Raw genomic sequence first — 16,792 nt, 5'->3', positions numbered from 1 at the left:
ACACACACAGTATATTATATTATATTATGATGTATATGTGTATATATGTATAAAATTTGTTTATCCATTCATCTGTTGATAGTTGGGCTTTTTCAATCTTTTGGCCACTGTGCATAGTATTGCTATGAACATTCATATACATATATCTGTTTGAATACCAGTTTTCAGTTCTTTTGAGTATATACCTAGGAGTAGAATTACTGGATCATATGGCAATTCTATGTTTAACTTTTTGAGGAATGAAATATTATTTTCCATAGCAGCTGTACCGTTGCTGGCTGGTATGAGAGTTCTCGTGTCTTCACACCCTTTCCAACACTGTTGTTTTCTATTTCTTTATTATAGCCGTCCTAGTGGGTGCTGCCTCATTGTGGTCTTGGTTTGTATTTCCTAATGACTAATGATGATGGTGTTGAACAACTATCTTTTAAGGTGTGGCCATTTGTCTTTTTGTTGTTGAGTTGGAAGAGTTCTTTATGTACTCTGGATATTAGACTTTTATCAGGTGTATGATTTGCAAATATCTTCTCCTATTCTATTGGTTGTTTTTTACTTTCTCATAATGTCGCTTAATGCACAAAAGTTTTAAATTTTGATGAAGTCAAATTATCAGTTTTTTCTCTTGTTGTTTGTACTTTTGATGTCATATCTAATGATTCATTGCCAAACCCAAGGTCAAGAAACCGCTGTGTTTTCTTCTAATAATTTTATGGCTTTAACTCATGTTTAAGTTGTGATCCATTTTGAATAAGTTTTTATATCTGGTGTGAGATAGGAGTCCAACTTGATATTTTTGCATGTGAATATCCAGTTGTCCCCTAAATTGTTTCTTAATGAGGCATAAAACACTATGGGCTTGGTGGTGGTGGAAGCAAGCTTTTTCCAGTAGTTTTTCACATTCTACATGGTCTTTATATTTTTACATTTTAAATTTCTACTCTATCTTCCTATTTTCCCACTATTGGGCATTTGATTTTTTTTTCTTCCTTTTTTCCCCCTTTCAATTTATCTTTGTATAAATTGAGATTTCCCCTTTCTTCAACTTATTTATTTGAATTATATTTGCTGGTTGTGTTTATAGTGAGAAATAGGCTTTATTTTTCTGAGCTTTTGATACAATCACTTAGATGTATTAAAAACTAAGAGGATGTTTTCAATAAAAATAGAGACTCTCATAGGTTGCACTTGAACAAGGTTTGTCAAGAAAGGAAGTATACAGCATTGTGGTTAAAAACATTGATGATCATCAGACAGGACTCTCTTGGTTCCATATTACTTGTATGTGACCAGAAGAAAGTTCTGAACCTTTATGCAATAAAATTCTTATTTGTCAAATGGTGATAATAACAGAGTCAACCATATAGGGTTGTCATAACGATAAATAAGATAATGCAGGGAGAACTCTTAGCATACTGTGTGGTACATATAATACTGTCTCAGTTGCTACAACTACTAAGAATGTTTCCTTTCTCTCCCTTCCTCTCCTTGGCCTTCTTTTCTTCCCCATTCCCCTCTTTCTTCCCTGATAGCCTTTGTTTGTATTTCCATTTCCCAAGTCTTCCTCTGACATACTCAGTTTTGAGTTCTCATTTTTAGAGTCAGAGACCAGGTCTTGTGTGGGTTAGAAATGACCTGGCTGGAGGCAGGAGGAGTGATATGGTGTAAGTGCTTCATGTAGGAGACTTGGCAAGCCACCCTTCCTTGTTTCCTTTCCTTTATGTAAAACTTGTTTTTCATTTCCATCAAGAATTGGAGGCCTTAAAGGAAAGAGTGTCTGAATTTACTTTCAGGACCGGTAGCTGTAACACTGCTACCTCAGTGTTGGAAGATGTGGGAAATAGTGGTTTCTTAGGGTCATATGGATTCTTGGAATATGTTATGTGCTTTAGGAATGACAGTAATTTTAAAGAAAAGAGAAATTTGATGACATTTTCTTTCAACACTAAAGTGTGTAGTTAAGAGTGACAAAGAATATTTGTGCAGAGGCTCTCAGTTCTTTACCTTTTAGCCTTTTCCTAGAGGTTCCATGGTCATTAGGAAGCAGTTGTTGTTATTAGTACTCTCTTATGAGTTTATCTAATGTGGTATTTCAATGTAGTTTTTAAAATATTTCTTTACAGTTAACAGAAGATGAAATTGCAACTATTCTTAAATCTACTTTGAAAGGACTAGAGTATTTACACTTCATGAGAAAAATACACAGAGATATAAAAGCTGGAAATATTCTCCTCAATACAGAAGGGCATGCAAAATTGGCAGATTTTGGAGTGGCTGGTCAGTTAACAGTAAGTGTAATAATTTTGGAAACACTTTGACCTAGATGTCCAGGTGTTATTTTGACTGAACTTTTATAACATTTTGGGAGGTTATGAAAAGAAATGCCTAACTTCATTGTTCTTGAGCAGAAGGAGCCATAATTTGAGTATCATTTCTTATTTTACTTACAGTTTAAGAGACATTGAATGAATATGAAAATATATGTTGTCATCAAAATGCTTAAATATTCTAAAAAAGCTACATTGGTTCATTTCTGTGTAGTCTTTATTGTTACAGTACTGTTCAATTATTGTCTTAATGAAGGTAGTAGAGATAAGTTACTTATGGACTCTTAATCATTTGTAATTGACAATTCCTTAATATGTCACATTATAACTAGTTGAAATTTTAGGAAAATAGCCAATTTCAGTTATAATTTGTAGTATTTGAGGGTTTCATATATATAAAGAATATGTTGGCAGATTTCCTTTGTGTTTTTGTTAGAGTACTTATGTCTATGTGATGTTTTTGCAGGACACCATGGCAAAACGCAATACTGTGATAGGAACTCCCTTTTGGATGGCTCCTGAGGTAATTCAAGAAATAGGCTATAACTGTGTGGCTGACATCTGGTCCCTTGGCATTACTTCTATAGAAATGGCTGAAGGAAAACCTCCTTATGCTGATATACATCCGATGAGGGTAAGAAAATGATAGTTTGTTAAAAATGTCAATGTTATATAAGTGTTGCAGTTTTATAATGTCAGTCTAAGTAAATATAAAGTAAATTAAATAAGTTGATTGAATTTAGGTTCTATGTAAAAAATAGTAAAATTATCTGTCAAAGATCAGTAAACTGTTAACTTCTCTACCTCGACGTCCTTAATTGTGGAAAAAAGGTAAAGGCTGTATTTTTCTCTATAGTCACTATTTTCTTGCCCCCAAAATATACCTGTAAATTTTTCCCTTGCATTTCAATACAAGAAAGGGTTGGTAAAATCCAGTACATTCTTCAATTCATTGTATTCTCAATGTGGCATTAGAGGTGTTGGAAGAAATCAGTTCTTACTTTTCTACCCACCCTGCAAATTCTACCTTTCTGTGGTTTTTATTTCTCCCCTTTTTCTTCTCTTATCTGAGGCTAATACTTAAAAAATATCTTGATTTCTGATATTATTATGTATCTGTAAACAAATGAATCTTGTTTTTTTAGTTAATGCTTAGTGAGAAAATTGCATTTCTTTTTTGAACGTCATGTTTCTTTTTTTCTTTGTATCTTTTTAAAAATTGAAGTATCATTGATATACAATCTCATATTAGTTTAAAATATACAATACAGTGGTTCAACAGTTACCCGTATTATTAAATCCTCCTCCCAACTAGTACAGCTACTGTCAACACAGAAAAATGTTATAGAATCATTGGCTGTGTTTTCCATGCTGTACTATTATCCCTGTGACCAACCTACATTATGATTGAAAGATTTTGTGCCCCGTTATCCCCTCACCCTTTCCACCCACCCACCTCAACCGCTCCTCCATGGTAACCACTAGTCCCTTCTCAGTGTCTGTGAGTCTAGGCTGTTTTGTTCATTCTGTTTTGCTTTTTATTTATAGTGCACAAATAAGTGAAATCATGTATTTGTCTTTCTCTGCCTGGAACATCTTTATATGTTTCTATGAACTCCTTTTCCAAGATGACTTTTGAGTTTGAAGTATATACCTTGAATATTGACTTTAATTGCCTATTCTGTAGGGTTTGTGATAATACAGTTTTAGGTTTGTTAGTATGCAAATCTCAATTTCTTAGAGATAACTACATCTATCTCTGTAAACTTATTGCCCTCTAGTGGCTATAATCACCTCGAAAAGATACAGGAATGAAGACGAGAAAAGTGTGTGTGTGTGTGTGTGTATAGAAAAAAAGAAAAGTAGTGTCAGGGTGATGGGAGAAATGTGTGAAGTAAATAGATGGGAAGAAAAAGAATGCAGTGTCTTAGAATGATCTGAAAAATAATAAATTGGAATTATTTCTGATTTTATAACGCTATTGTGGATTGAATTTCAGTAACATAAGTACAGTGTACTATATGGAAAATATTTAAAATTTTTAAAAATTTTTTCTCTATTCACCCTGCAAATTCTACCTGGCACTTTGAGGGAATTCTTTGAGTAATACAACTGTATATATAATATGTGTTATTTTCCTTGTGCATATAAATTCCTTTTGCTAAAGTGAAAAATAAAAACATAAATTGTTTGTTTTAAAATAACATGAAAAATAACAAGGACAGAATAAAATCAGCTATGTACATTCTTATTTCACTTTTGATTATTTGTTATCTTTGGTACTTTTAGTTAGGATGAAGTATATACCTTCAAGATGATCCTTGAACTAGATGTATTTCAGTTTGAGTCGGTGAGGTTAACCGAATTATCCAAGACAACCTACCTAAGTTCCATAGCTGAGATTTAACCCAGGATTTAGATTATTATTATTCTGCTTTGACCTTATGTAAATCATCTTTTTCCAACCAATTAGTTCAACATATTAAATTTGACCTCATACTAGTCTGTCTAGCAGATAACAAAGAATTACAACGTATGGCCTCTGACTTCTAGTACCTTAAAAAATGATTTAACATATGAAATAGTAAAAATATACTTGAAGATAGTATTTCCCTTTCAAATTCTGTGTATCTATCCATATCTTGTAGACTTTCTAAGATGCCTTACTCACTTTTTTCTACCATTCCAAATCCTACCCTTTTTCAAGTCCCAACTCAGATATCATTTCTATATAGAGCCTTCCTTGACAGCCACCACCTAAGTAGATTTCTTTTTTTCCTCACAATTTGTACATAGACAATACTTGACTCTACAGTTTTTTGGACAGTTTAATCAAGTGTTGCCTTGTGCATTTCCAAACATAACATGGTTTTAAATTGGTATTTAAATTATGTTATCATTATTTAAACTTTTCTCAGGTTTGTGAATGACTACATAGAAGAGTGTGAATTTTAAGTATTGGGAAACTCTCATGTGTCAGAAATAAATTTTCCAAAATTTGAGTCTTCACTTATAAGCTGAAATTTTATCATTGCCACCAAATACTATAGTTTCCTTGACATGACAGATGCACTTGGCTCACTTTTGAATCCAAGTGTCAGTAACCATAGTTTTTTTTATCAGTTGTCTCAAGTAAAAATGGTGTTCCTTTTAAAAAAAATGTTGTTTAGCTTGCAGTTCAGTCATGTAAGTGCTTTTCCTCGATATCATCATTGTTCTGTATTAAATAAACTCTAGCTAGTCTGGTTCTTGTCTAGACACTAAAGAAATAACTTCTGTGTTTATATCTCAACTGTTTGCAAATGAAGGATTAGCTCACAAAAATAAAAACTCTGCACAAATTTTAATCTCATAATTATAGTTATTAATTTAAAATATGAATTTTCTAAATTTTCTAGAGTGGCAAGGATTATGGACATATTTAAGTTTTTGTTTTTGTTCACTTTTTTTTTGGTAGCAACGTAGGCTTATGAAATAACAGTAGTTTACAAAGTCATCACAGTTGGTGAAAATGTGATTGATGGAAAGACCAGGATGACAAATGGAGGCGAAGAATGCTAGTTCTTTTACATGAAGGACAGTATACAGCTAACTTGATATAGATGGTTAGAAGAGGAGATTAAGTTAGCATGCGGTGGGCCAGCTTCTCTAGCCTTCACATCCACTGTTGATATTGCCTGATTGGGGTAAGGAGTCTATCTGAAATTCCCTTTCAAAGCCATTCTTGCAAGGTTGTAGCCCTTTCAACTATGCCTGCCCTCCAGATGTATATAATAAGAACAACTCCAGAACAGCAGTCTTGACTCTAGACTGAGTAAACGGGAAATTGATTTCCTGGCCATTTTCTCAGTCAGACCATTCTTTTACTATGCTCAGCCCCCAGGCCTGCTTCTGACACATGCTTGCTCAGGCCTGCAAGAATTAGGGGCAGAAGAGATGCATCAGGTTTGGACAATCTAGAATGGTCCTGCTCCTGCTTAAATAGTCACAAATAATATCTGTTTTTCAATGGTTAGCTTTTTGTAGGGAATATGTTTTGAGTTTCATAGTCTGGGGGATATGAAGAACTGAAAGATGACACTAAATTAGAAAATGAAAGTGCTTAATTGGAACTTGGCAATTAATTGAGAATGTGTCTTTTGAGGGTGTGAAGGCTGAGGTCATTTGTTTTATATCAAATTGTTTTTACCATTTTATCAAAGATTACTACTTTCTTTAATCATTCCTGAGAAAGAATAAAGAGGTATTTGGAATATAGATATTCAAGGAGAAATTTCCAAATAAAAAGAGCTCTTAAAAACACTGGATTTGTTTGATGTCAAGAGATAAGCTAAATTTGTTGTTTTGACTAAAACTTTTTTATAAGAGAGACTTGTAGTGTCTGCAAACTAAATCGTCACTGTGGTAGATAGTAATTATTATGTGTCTAGTAAAGGGTAATGATGAAATACAATATGTGTAAAACTATATAAACAGGAAAGAAATGAAAATGTGCTTATAAATTCATATCTAGCTGTTAAAATTAATGAGTAATGGCAAATGGACATAAATCTGCTCAAAATGTTTAGTGAAATTTTATCAAGACCATTTTATTTAAAAAAGTTAAATATGAAGTCACTGAATTGATTTTGGTCAGTTAAATAAATAAAAGACTAAAAGCTTTAATTTTGAATTCAGTTAACCATACATTTCTGTGGAGATCTATCTCTTCCTCAGCTCTTTAGGAAATAATTACAAAAAAATCAAAACGAGTGAGTAATACCATTTTTCTAAATATCTATCACTATGATGCAATTGGTTCTTTATAATACAGTTTTGCTTTTTTTTTAAAAATCTTTTGTTTAGTTACCCATTGCTCACCATAGTGAAGGGGTTGTAAGAAAAGAACTATTTGAGTCAGACTAAGGACAGCAGGCCAAGTGACTGATACCTTGACATTGAGATAACTTGAAGGAAGGACAGTAAAAATCAAGTGAAGAATTTTACTTCTGCACAATATAATTCTAAATGTTTATTACCTTCTAAAAATAAGATGTACAAATATATAGTATATTTTAGGAAAATTTATCAAATGGAGGCCATTGGAGCCACTTAAATGTCAGTTTTCTAGAATTCACCTTATATGCAGCTTGACAATTTTTGCTTAAAACTAAATTAGGAGTTATTTTGGACTACAAAAAGTCTCTCTGTCTTTATAATGAGACCTCATACCACTTATTTATGAAGAAAGGAACCCTGTAGATATTTTCAACATGGAAAAGTTATTTTTGATGAATGATACTTTTGAAAATACATGTTATCTTTCTTTCCTGAAAACTTTTCCCTTAACCTTACAATTTTTCCTAACTAACCGCTCTGCCACCCCACTTTTTTTTTTTTGAGAAACCATGCATTATAATACATGAAATAAACACTCTAGGATATGCAAGGTAAAAACAGACTTTAGAAACAAAAGTCACTATAGTGATATTAAAAAATAAAACATACAGTACTATCTATCCCCCATTGCACATTACATAGCCTACTCTTTTCATAACCAAGTATATTCCTAATCCAACATGAGTTCCTAAAGCAAGAAAGACATACAAAAAAAGATAGTTGTATCCATATTAAAGGAGTGAGTTAACCATTTTTTAATTAAAAGAATAAAAATGAGCCAATGACTTCCTCCCTGCCCAATCAATAATAAAATTTGGTTGAGAAGTTCTGAAAACCTGGGCTTGAGCCTGGGTAGTAGTTAGTGTGGTACCCAGGTCACTTAAACATCTGCCACCTCTCAGTTCCTACTGTACGTGGCTCAGCTGACACCTGGGGCATCTTAGTGTGTATGCATGGCACTGCCTCTTGGAAGATTCCTCACAAACATTAAATATGGGAGACAAAGGACAAGTATGTTTATTTCGTTTGGAAATAGATGAAAGAATGAGACTGTCAATTCACAGAATTTAAACTTACTGGTAGGAGAGTAAGTGAAGACCTCTCTCTTAAAGCCTGATATAGCAGGGTGCAGCCTATCCTGTGGTCTGATATCTTGGTGCCCCTGTAGGGTGCTGCACCAGATTCCTGAGCCCATGGGCCAGGAGCATACAGGTAAACTGACTGCTGCCCTACTCAGAAGGAGGGGCTTCTGCACTTTGTTTTCAGTACTTCTGCTCCTGAACATCATGTGGCTGTGGGCTGTGGCTTAGTGGTGAAGCCCAGGTCTCCCCATTTTCTCTTGTTTGTGGTTAAATTTTCCTTTGAGTGATATGTTCTATGCTTATGAGGCCCACTTCTTTACTCTTTATTTTGTCTTTTTTACCCCTGTAATAGTTTTCTAGGGTTGTTTTAAGAAATTACCACAAATTTGGTGGCTTAAAACAACAGAAATATATTCTCTCATAATTTTGGAGACCTGAAATCAAGAGTTGATAGGGCTGTACTTCCTCCAGATGCTGTAAAGGAGAATCCGTTTTCTTCTTCCAGCTTTTGGTGGCTGCTGGCAATTTTTGGTATTCCTTGGATTGTAGCGGCATCACTAATGTCCCTACATCTTTATTACCTTCTCGTCAAATTTGCCTCTGCCTTTCTGTTAAAAGGACACTTGTCATTGGATTTAGGGCCTGTTAGAATACTCCAGGATGATCTCCTCCTTTAGGTATATCTGCAAAGATCGTTTTTTTTTTTACTAAGGTTTTTCTATTCAGAGGCTCTGGGGATTTGGGCATGGACATTTCATTATGAATAGGGGGCCACTATTCAACCCTCTCTACCCTGTATAATCTATTCTCTTCTTTTAAATTATATATAGTTTAAGATTCATAATGACTGATTTTAGGATGTATCTCTTTGTCTTTCTGTTCTCATTTTTTTTTATTGTGGTAAAATATACATAATGTAACATTTGTCATTTTAACCATTTTTAACTATAGAATTCTTTGGCATTAAGTACATTCATATTGTTGTGCATCCATTACACTGTCCATTTCCAGATATTTTTATCATCCCAAACTGATGCTCTGCCTGTTAAACAATGACTTCATTATTCTCTCCCCTCAGTGACTCATAAACACTATTCTAGTTTCTGTCTCTGAATCCAACTATTCTATCTACTTCAGGTGAGTGGAATTATACAATATTTGTCCTTTTGTGTTTGACTTCTTTTAGTTAGTGTAATGATTTCAAGGTTCATCAATATTGTGGCATTTATCAAAATTTCATTCTTTTTTAAGGCTGAATAATATTCCATTGTATGTATACCACATTTGTTTATCCATTCATCTGTTAATGGACACTTGGGTTGCTTCATCTTTTGGCTGTTGTGTATAATGCTACTATGAATGTGAGTGTACACTATGAACGTGAGTGTACAGTTATCTCTTTGAAACTACTTTCAGTTCTTATGGTTTTTTTTTTTTACCGTAGAACTGGGATTTACCCAGAACTGGGATTGCTGGATCATATGGTTTATATTTAAATTTTGAGGAATCTCCATACTGTTTTTCACAGTGGCTGTACCATTTTACATTCCCTGGGGCATCTGGCAATGTACAAGGGTTCTCCAAATTTTTGTCAATGGTTATTTTTTGTTGTTTTGGTAGCCATTTTAATAGGTGTGAAGTGATATCTCATTGTGCTTTTGATTTGCATTGCCCTAATAACTAGTGATGTTGAGCATCTTTTCATGTGGTATTGTCCATTTGTGTATCTTCTTTGGAGAAATGTTTATACAAATCATTCACCTATTTTTAATTGTTTTTGTTTGTTGTTGAGTTTCTGGTTTCATTTTTATTGACTCCTTTCTAATATTATTTTGCCTTTTAATGTTTGCTGGCTGACATCTCCTAGTCCTTTGACTTTTCACTGCCTCTGTTAATTCCAGTTGTTCCCCCATCACTTTTTGCACTCTCTAAGTCCATTAGTAATTCTTTCTTTGTAATAAGTCCATTGGGAGGTCATTGAATCAAAATAGTTTTCACTCCCTGTCTATATGCAAATGACTTATCTCATCTACAAGTAGAGGATTACTTATTTATATTTAATTATATATATTACTTTGCTTTATTTAATAGAGCTTTTTGAATAAGTTGCAAATATTTAATGGTTGTAAATCAGCATTTAAAATTCTTTGGATTTAAAAAAATAATTTTTGATAACTCCTTTGGTAATGAGAATAATACTCTTGAAACTTATCTTCCATGTTATTATGTATATTTTTATGGTGGACATAACCATTTAGCAGTAATATGAAATTTACTCATTAATATTAAAATATTTTTGACATACTATTAATGTTAAAATAGAAGAAATGCATATCATAGTGTGGAGGCAGGGCATTTGATCAGGACCAGTTGGAGAGTATATCTGTTGTCCTAAATTGGTTATTTTGTGTTAGAGAAACTAAATGTCATTTAAGAATGGATGTTTTGAAGACAAGTACTGGAATTTTCTTCCTGTATTCTTTTATTTCTATTCTTCTTTCCTTTATTTCCTTCTACACATTTTTGGTGCACATTTTTCATATACCAGTTGTATACTTTGAGGTGTAGTGATAAGCAGAGCAGACACATTTCCTGTTCTCTTGGAACTTCCAGCCCAGTGAAACTCGCATTCTTATGTTAAAATTACCTAGCCATTTGTGTGTGTGTGTGTGTGTGTGTGTGTGTGTGTGTGTGTGTAGGGGAGTAGATAGATATATTTAGTTGTTTAGGATATGAGACCATACACTGTAACAACTTTTATTCAATTATATGTATGTATATTAAGAATTATATAGGGTAAGATGGCCATAGAGAGTTTTATTATTTTGTCATTACATATATCACTTGTGTTTCTCCTTTGAATTTATCGTCATCTTACTTTTTTCCTCTTCTTCCCACTTCTACCTTTACTTGCTCTGACTTTTCCCTGCCTCTGGCAGCACGTGTACAGGAATGCTTACGCAGTCCTGTCCCCACCTTTGCTTTGCTTTCCCTGTGGTTTGCTTTCTTTTTGTATTGCCTTCCTTCCTATCTGTAGCCTATGTTTTTTCTGCCTGATTAAGTGGTACCCAGATTCTATTAACAACACTTTCAGATTAGAAGTAGCCAAGGATCCATAGGAGTGGGACAAATTGTATCATTGGGAATTTCAGTACTATTTCCAGGACATACGGTTTTTTACTCTCTGTGAAGGTTACAGTTCTTCTGCCCTGTACTCCTAATACATGTGGGAGTACCAGGCATTCTAGCCCCTAAATTGGGGATTAAGGCTTATTATGCTGAGTTTCAACATATTTCTGTCCAGTCAGAGTTATTATTCTGGAAGAGATGAACAAGCAGGGAGGGCAGAATGAACAGATCTCAGCTTCTCTTGATTAAGCCTGCTGGGGTCACCTCTGAGGCTTTCCCAGGGAAGGCAAATTCCCACTGTGAATTTATATTCAAACCTTGCTGTTGGTATTGCCAAGTACTCTGTAAACTGGATTAGGTTAGTAACAATTGAGGAAGCAATCATCATTTCCTGCTGACATACAAACTACATGAATGTGAATTATAGTTTTGGAGACATGTTTACATTAAGTATTGCTTAGAGTAATAATTATTGAGGAAGAATTATAATAGAATCCATCTTCTTAAGATTTTAATGAGGGATACTGACAAAGGCACTATTTCTCTGAATTTGTGTGAGAGCATTTATAAGAGATAATTTGAATTTATTTATTAATGTGAAAGATGACATTTACATTTCAGACTTTTTTGGCTGTGATTCACACTATGAAATATATTTTACATTGTGACCCATCATGTGTGTGGGTGTGTGTACATGCATACACAAACTGAAACAAAATATACGTAAAGTATTATCTGCGCATATACTGCTTACCTTGTCGCCACATAGTGGTGATGTGACCTGGCGTCTGAGATTAGCAAGTTCTGAATCAATTTTGTTATCTATGAATTACTTGTAATGGACTGTCCTTTGCCTACTTCACATAGTTGTGAAGATCAGGTAAGATAATATAAATGAACAATATGTGCAAAGTATTAAATACTGTAAAAGTATTAGGTAGAACTATTGAGTTACTTTTTAAGTCTCACATTGATTGACACTATCAGTGAATTCAGGTTTTTGCAGAGGGTGCCTTTATTTAATAGTATTTCCCATCTTCACTTACGGAGCTTTTGGCAGTGGAAAGGGTCAGGCAGTTGCTTCATCATCACCTGATTTCGTTTTAGGGTGTCCAGTAAGATTGGAGGTTTGGGACCTTACACAGTACCCAAAGGAGTTTATGGCCAGCCAGGGGAGGTTGCTGGAGCTCTTAAGCCCTTGTTTATGGCTGCTGAGATGACTGCTACAGCCTGTACTGGAAACAATATGGAAATACTGAACCCATGAGGACAGGGATCCATGTGAACTCTGTTTTCTAACGTCAAATCAGACTGTGATTTCTACTTCATTTTCACTATATACTACCTCAATGGTGGAAGTCATGATTCACAAGAAAGTAGAATGAACTGTTTTGAGGGTAGAGAATTCAGGCAGTGGGCCTCCTGAACTTGCACTTATGTATCAGTTTTTGTATACATGTGCATTTTTTTCGATGAAAGAATTTGTAATTTTCATGAAGTGAAAATAAAGGCTCCTTGCAACAAGGGTGTCTCAATCCAAAGTGATTCAGAACTGTGGCTATCAATAATAATATCACTGACCCTCAAGAGAATTTTTTGTTACACTGTGTATTTAGGATACAATTTTGTTTACTATTTATCACAACATATCATTGGTCTGTGTTTTAATCTGGAACCAGGAAAAATGTATGTATAGAGCATTTATGAGACCTTCCCCAACCAGTACCCTTTTACCTCTGGAAAGGTTAGTTTTAGGTATGTCTAGTTACTGTCAGAAGTTTCTTTCTCTGAATTCTCGTATCACCTTTTCTATGACTTTCTTAAGGTACTTTTTAACTTTACTGTGTATTATCAATATTATGTAGTTGTCTTTCTTTTCCTCCTAAATATGAGTTTTGAATGCAAGTGTGTTTCATTGTTTTCTTTCTCATTGAACCTAGATGAATGACATATGTAAGAGCATCCAATAAAGATTTTTGTCGAATATGTGCTTGATTTCCTAACTCAAAGATATTTCTGTGGTGTCAGGCTCAGATTCTTCTTTCTTATAGTAATAAATGTTGTACTTAACTGAAAAATGAAAGTTAAGTAAATGCTAATCAAATACAACTTGAAAGGCCTATATCGCTTATAGCCTAACTTTCAAACTTTTACTAAGGGCAGTTTATTTTTTTAAACTTACATTTAAAATTGCTATAATTTATACACTTTTTTTTGATACTTTAAGATCCTATTCCCTTGTTGAAGGAGATCAGAAAGACTGGTGAGCACACTTAGTGTTAGCCTCTGGACAGTAGCTTTGGTTTGTTAATGGGGATCTAAGTGTTAAGCCCTGTTGAAGACTTAGAAAAGCAATTATATGGTCTTACTGTACTGATCATAGTAAGTTTTGTTTTGTTTTTAAACCAGTCATAGAAACTAAAGTTTAGTCTAGAGACCTAAGCTAGCACTTATTTTAGGAGACATAAATATCTAAATGTGTATGTATTGGGAGGTTGTGAGTTATCTGGGCGCAGATGTAGACTCTGTAATTCAAGTGTATAACACTTAAAAATTCATATTTTTGGAGGAAATTCTATCTATAATTGACTTTTGAAATGATGGCTGGACATACTTTTAAAAATGAAGATAGGCAAGACATATCTGACTTTAAAGAAGTTATGTGTTTTTCCTAAATTCTTCATTTGTCCTAAGGGACTATATTAATTACATTAATTATTTGATTATGTTAACTTAGTTTTCAATAGAATCATCTTCATTACATCTGGGACCTTTTAAATAGCATAATTACATGTAGTTGTGCTATGTAATGAAAGGTAAGGGATAAATGATCAGTGGTGACTTTATAAGTATTGCAGTAAGTGACTTATAAACTGAAGGTCACCATTTCAATTGGAAGGTTTGTGAATCTCTTAAATTCTGTAATCAAGTGAATGGTATCAAAGGAAGAAGTAATTTAACATAACAATTGTGGCTTACACTGAACATATGTTCCTGTTAGTAAGTTGCATTATGGTCTTTAAGGACTTGTATGTAGTTAGTACATTTTGGTTCATTTGATACCCACAGTTTTTCTTAATTTTTATTAGTGAGTTGTTACAGTGGTTAACAAGAAATACACTGATTTAAGTTGAAATAGTTTTCCCAGGGTTATATGATCTAACTTCACAAGCTCCTTGGACATATGTAGATGCTTTTCTATTTTGCTTTAGTTATGACATACAATTGATATAGGCAAGCATGAAAGCTTGGGCAAATTTTCATTGCTTTTTCTGGATCTTGCTCAGGTTCTGTGGTATTTATGTAAAGCCCAATTTTGTTACTTGGGAATGCATGTTGAAATTATCATGTGCACTGTTTTGCTGTAGGCCCATTGGCACTGCCACAAAGGTAATACACTGCCAGTAGGCCATTTCCTTGTCGGCTGCATTTACAATTTAATAGAAATATTACATGACTTTTTAAACAAGTGTTTTGGCAGGGAGGAAATGGCAGATTCCATACAAACAAGCATAGCTTCCTTTCCTTAACCACATTCCAGCTACTCAAGAAATTGTATTGGTTTCAAGTTTGGGGGCTTGAGGGTAGAATGGGAAGTCAGGTTGTAACAGGAATGACATTGATATTTACTATAAAATAGTTATGTATTTTTAACTGCTGGATTTTATTACTATATAGTTCCAGTGAGTGACAACCAATATATTTTTGAATTAGAGCTGAGATTATTTTTATGCAGTTCACCTGGCTGGGAATGTCTGGTTTTGATTGGTTGAAAAGGTCAGGACCACCAGATAGGCTCTAAAATGTTAGTATTGCTTTTTTTGAGGCTTTTATAGTTTTGGCTTTGCTGTATAAATTGGTCCTTCATGACATTTACCTAAGCACTACTTCTTTTATATCAACTATGATTGTGTCTTGAAGATGAACCACTTTGTGGGTTAGAGAATATGGAAAGAAAATTTGGTAGGCTTATTAGCACTGCCATAAAACATAATGGATTCCCAGCATGTCTTTTGGTCAGTTTGTTTCAGTTCACTATTATGTATTTCAAACTTGGAAGGTCATGTTTACAGTTTTTTTGCTTGGGTATTATTAATTCTATCCACTGTTATTTTACTTAGTTGTTTGAATCTTAAGTCATTTATAGTTTTGGATAAAATGCTGACCTGTTTAAACTATTTTATATTTTTGGAAATTGTCTACAGCAAAAAAAAAAGTTGCACTTTACTTTTCAGCCTTTATTGTAGCCACATTCTACTTTCTAGTAGATCCTAGCCTTTTTCTGTCTGGGAAAGAGAACAGTTTTTATTTAGGCTTTTTCCCTTTCTTATTGCTTCTGACTTCTTAGCCAGCTTACCTGGCAGCTGTAGTAAGTTATGCTGCTGTGGTGTGGCAGAGACTGGCATTGGTTGTATTCTTATAGCCATCACAACATTGACTTTTGTTATTTTCCATGTTTCAGTTTGTTGGTAATGGACATATGGACATCATATGTTCCACAAAGTACTGTATGAAGCCAATTTGAACTGTTTCCATTTGCCTCAAGTCCAATCATGATATTTATTTTTCCATGGCACTTACCCAGATTATCCATACCTCCTGCTTAGCTTGTGTCACTGCCACCATGGACTGTATTTCTTCTGATTGCCTCCATTTTTTCACAATATCTAATTGCCTATTCTCCCTTAGCTTTCTTTGCACAGCATTGATTGATGTTTATAAAACATCCCAAGATCTTTTAGATAATAGATACTCAGGTGCATAGTAGTATGATATTCAGCTTGTTTTGTTTATACATAAGGAAAGTTTTATATCTAGCCTCATAGACTGGAATTGAATATTCCAGTGGAAAACTTAGAAGGGTAACAGTATGGTTTTAGAAAATACTGCTTACTTTTTTAGTATCAACAATAACAGCAATATGATCTCCCAGAGCCCCTCTGATACATCAAATCAGGTCATAATTGTATTCCTCAACTTTGAAGAGAAGATCCTTTATGCTCCCTTTTAGGCTTGAGAAAATATGGCTATGTAATTGTTTACAATAGCTATTCTATATGTCTCTAGTCCTCTATAAAGTCATTTTAGGTATTGATTTTCAGAATGTGAGTAAATGAGTTGCCATTATTTAATGACATTTGTTGAGCCAACTATTCCTATGACTGAGAAGGTTTGACTTTACACAGGAATGCATCTACTGATTAAATCATGAGATATCTACTGAACATCTGCTATCTGATAGGGACTTTTCCAGATGTTGAGGATGCAGCAGTAAAAAGAAAAAAGATGAAAATTTCTCTTCATTGAGCCTATATTCCTAATGAGGGAGAGAGAAAACAAAGAAGAGAAATAAATGCACCATCTAGTATGTTAGATAGT

The 16,792-nt window shown here is 33.9% G+C and overlaps 1 protein-coding gene across 4 annotated transcripts in view; it reads left to right on the top strand.

Annotated features, from left to right (window-relative positions):
* Nucleotides 1–16,792, top strand: part of STK3 (serine/threonine kinase 3) — a 362,105-nt gene that overhangs the window by 120,321 nt on the left and 224,992 nt on the right. For all 4 annotated transcript variants that reach the window (XM_036995747.2, XM_036995746.2, XM_036995748.2 and 1 more), the window contains 2 exons: nt 2,121–2,285; nt 2,791–2,958. In XM_036995747.2, the coding sequence (XP_036851642.1) occupies nt 2,121–2,285; nt 2,791–2,958 (333 nt within the window). The remainder of the gene's footprint in view (nt 1–2,120; nt 2,286–2,790; nt 2,959–16,792) is intronic.

This window comes from Manis javanica, chromosome 2 (genome assembly GCF_040802235.1).
Source record: "Manis javanica isolate MJ-LG chromosome 2, MJ_LKY, whole genome shotgun sequence".
Taxonomy (NCBI): Eukaryota; Metazoa; Chordata; class Mammalia; order Pholidota; family Manidae; genus Manis; species Manis javanica.
This window is presented reverse-complemented; position numbering and strand designations above follow the sequence as displayed.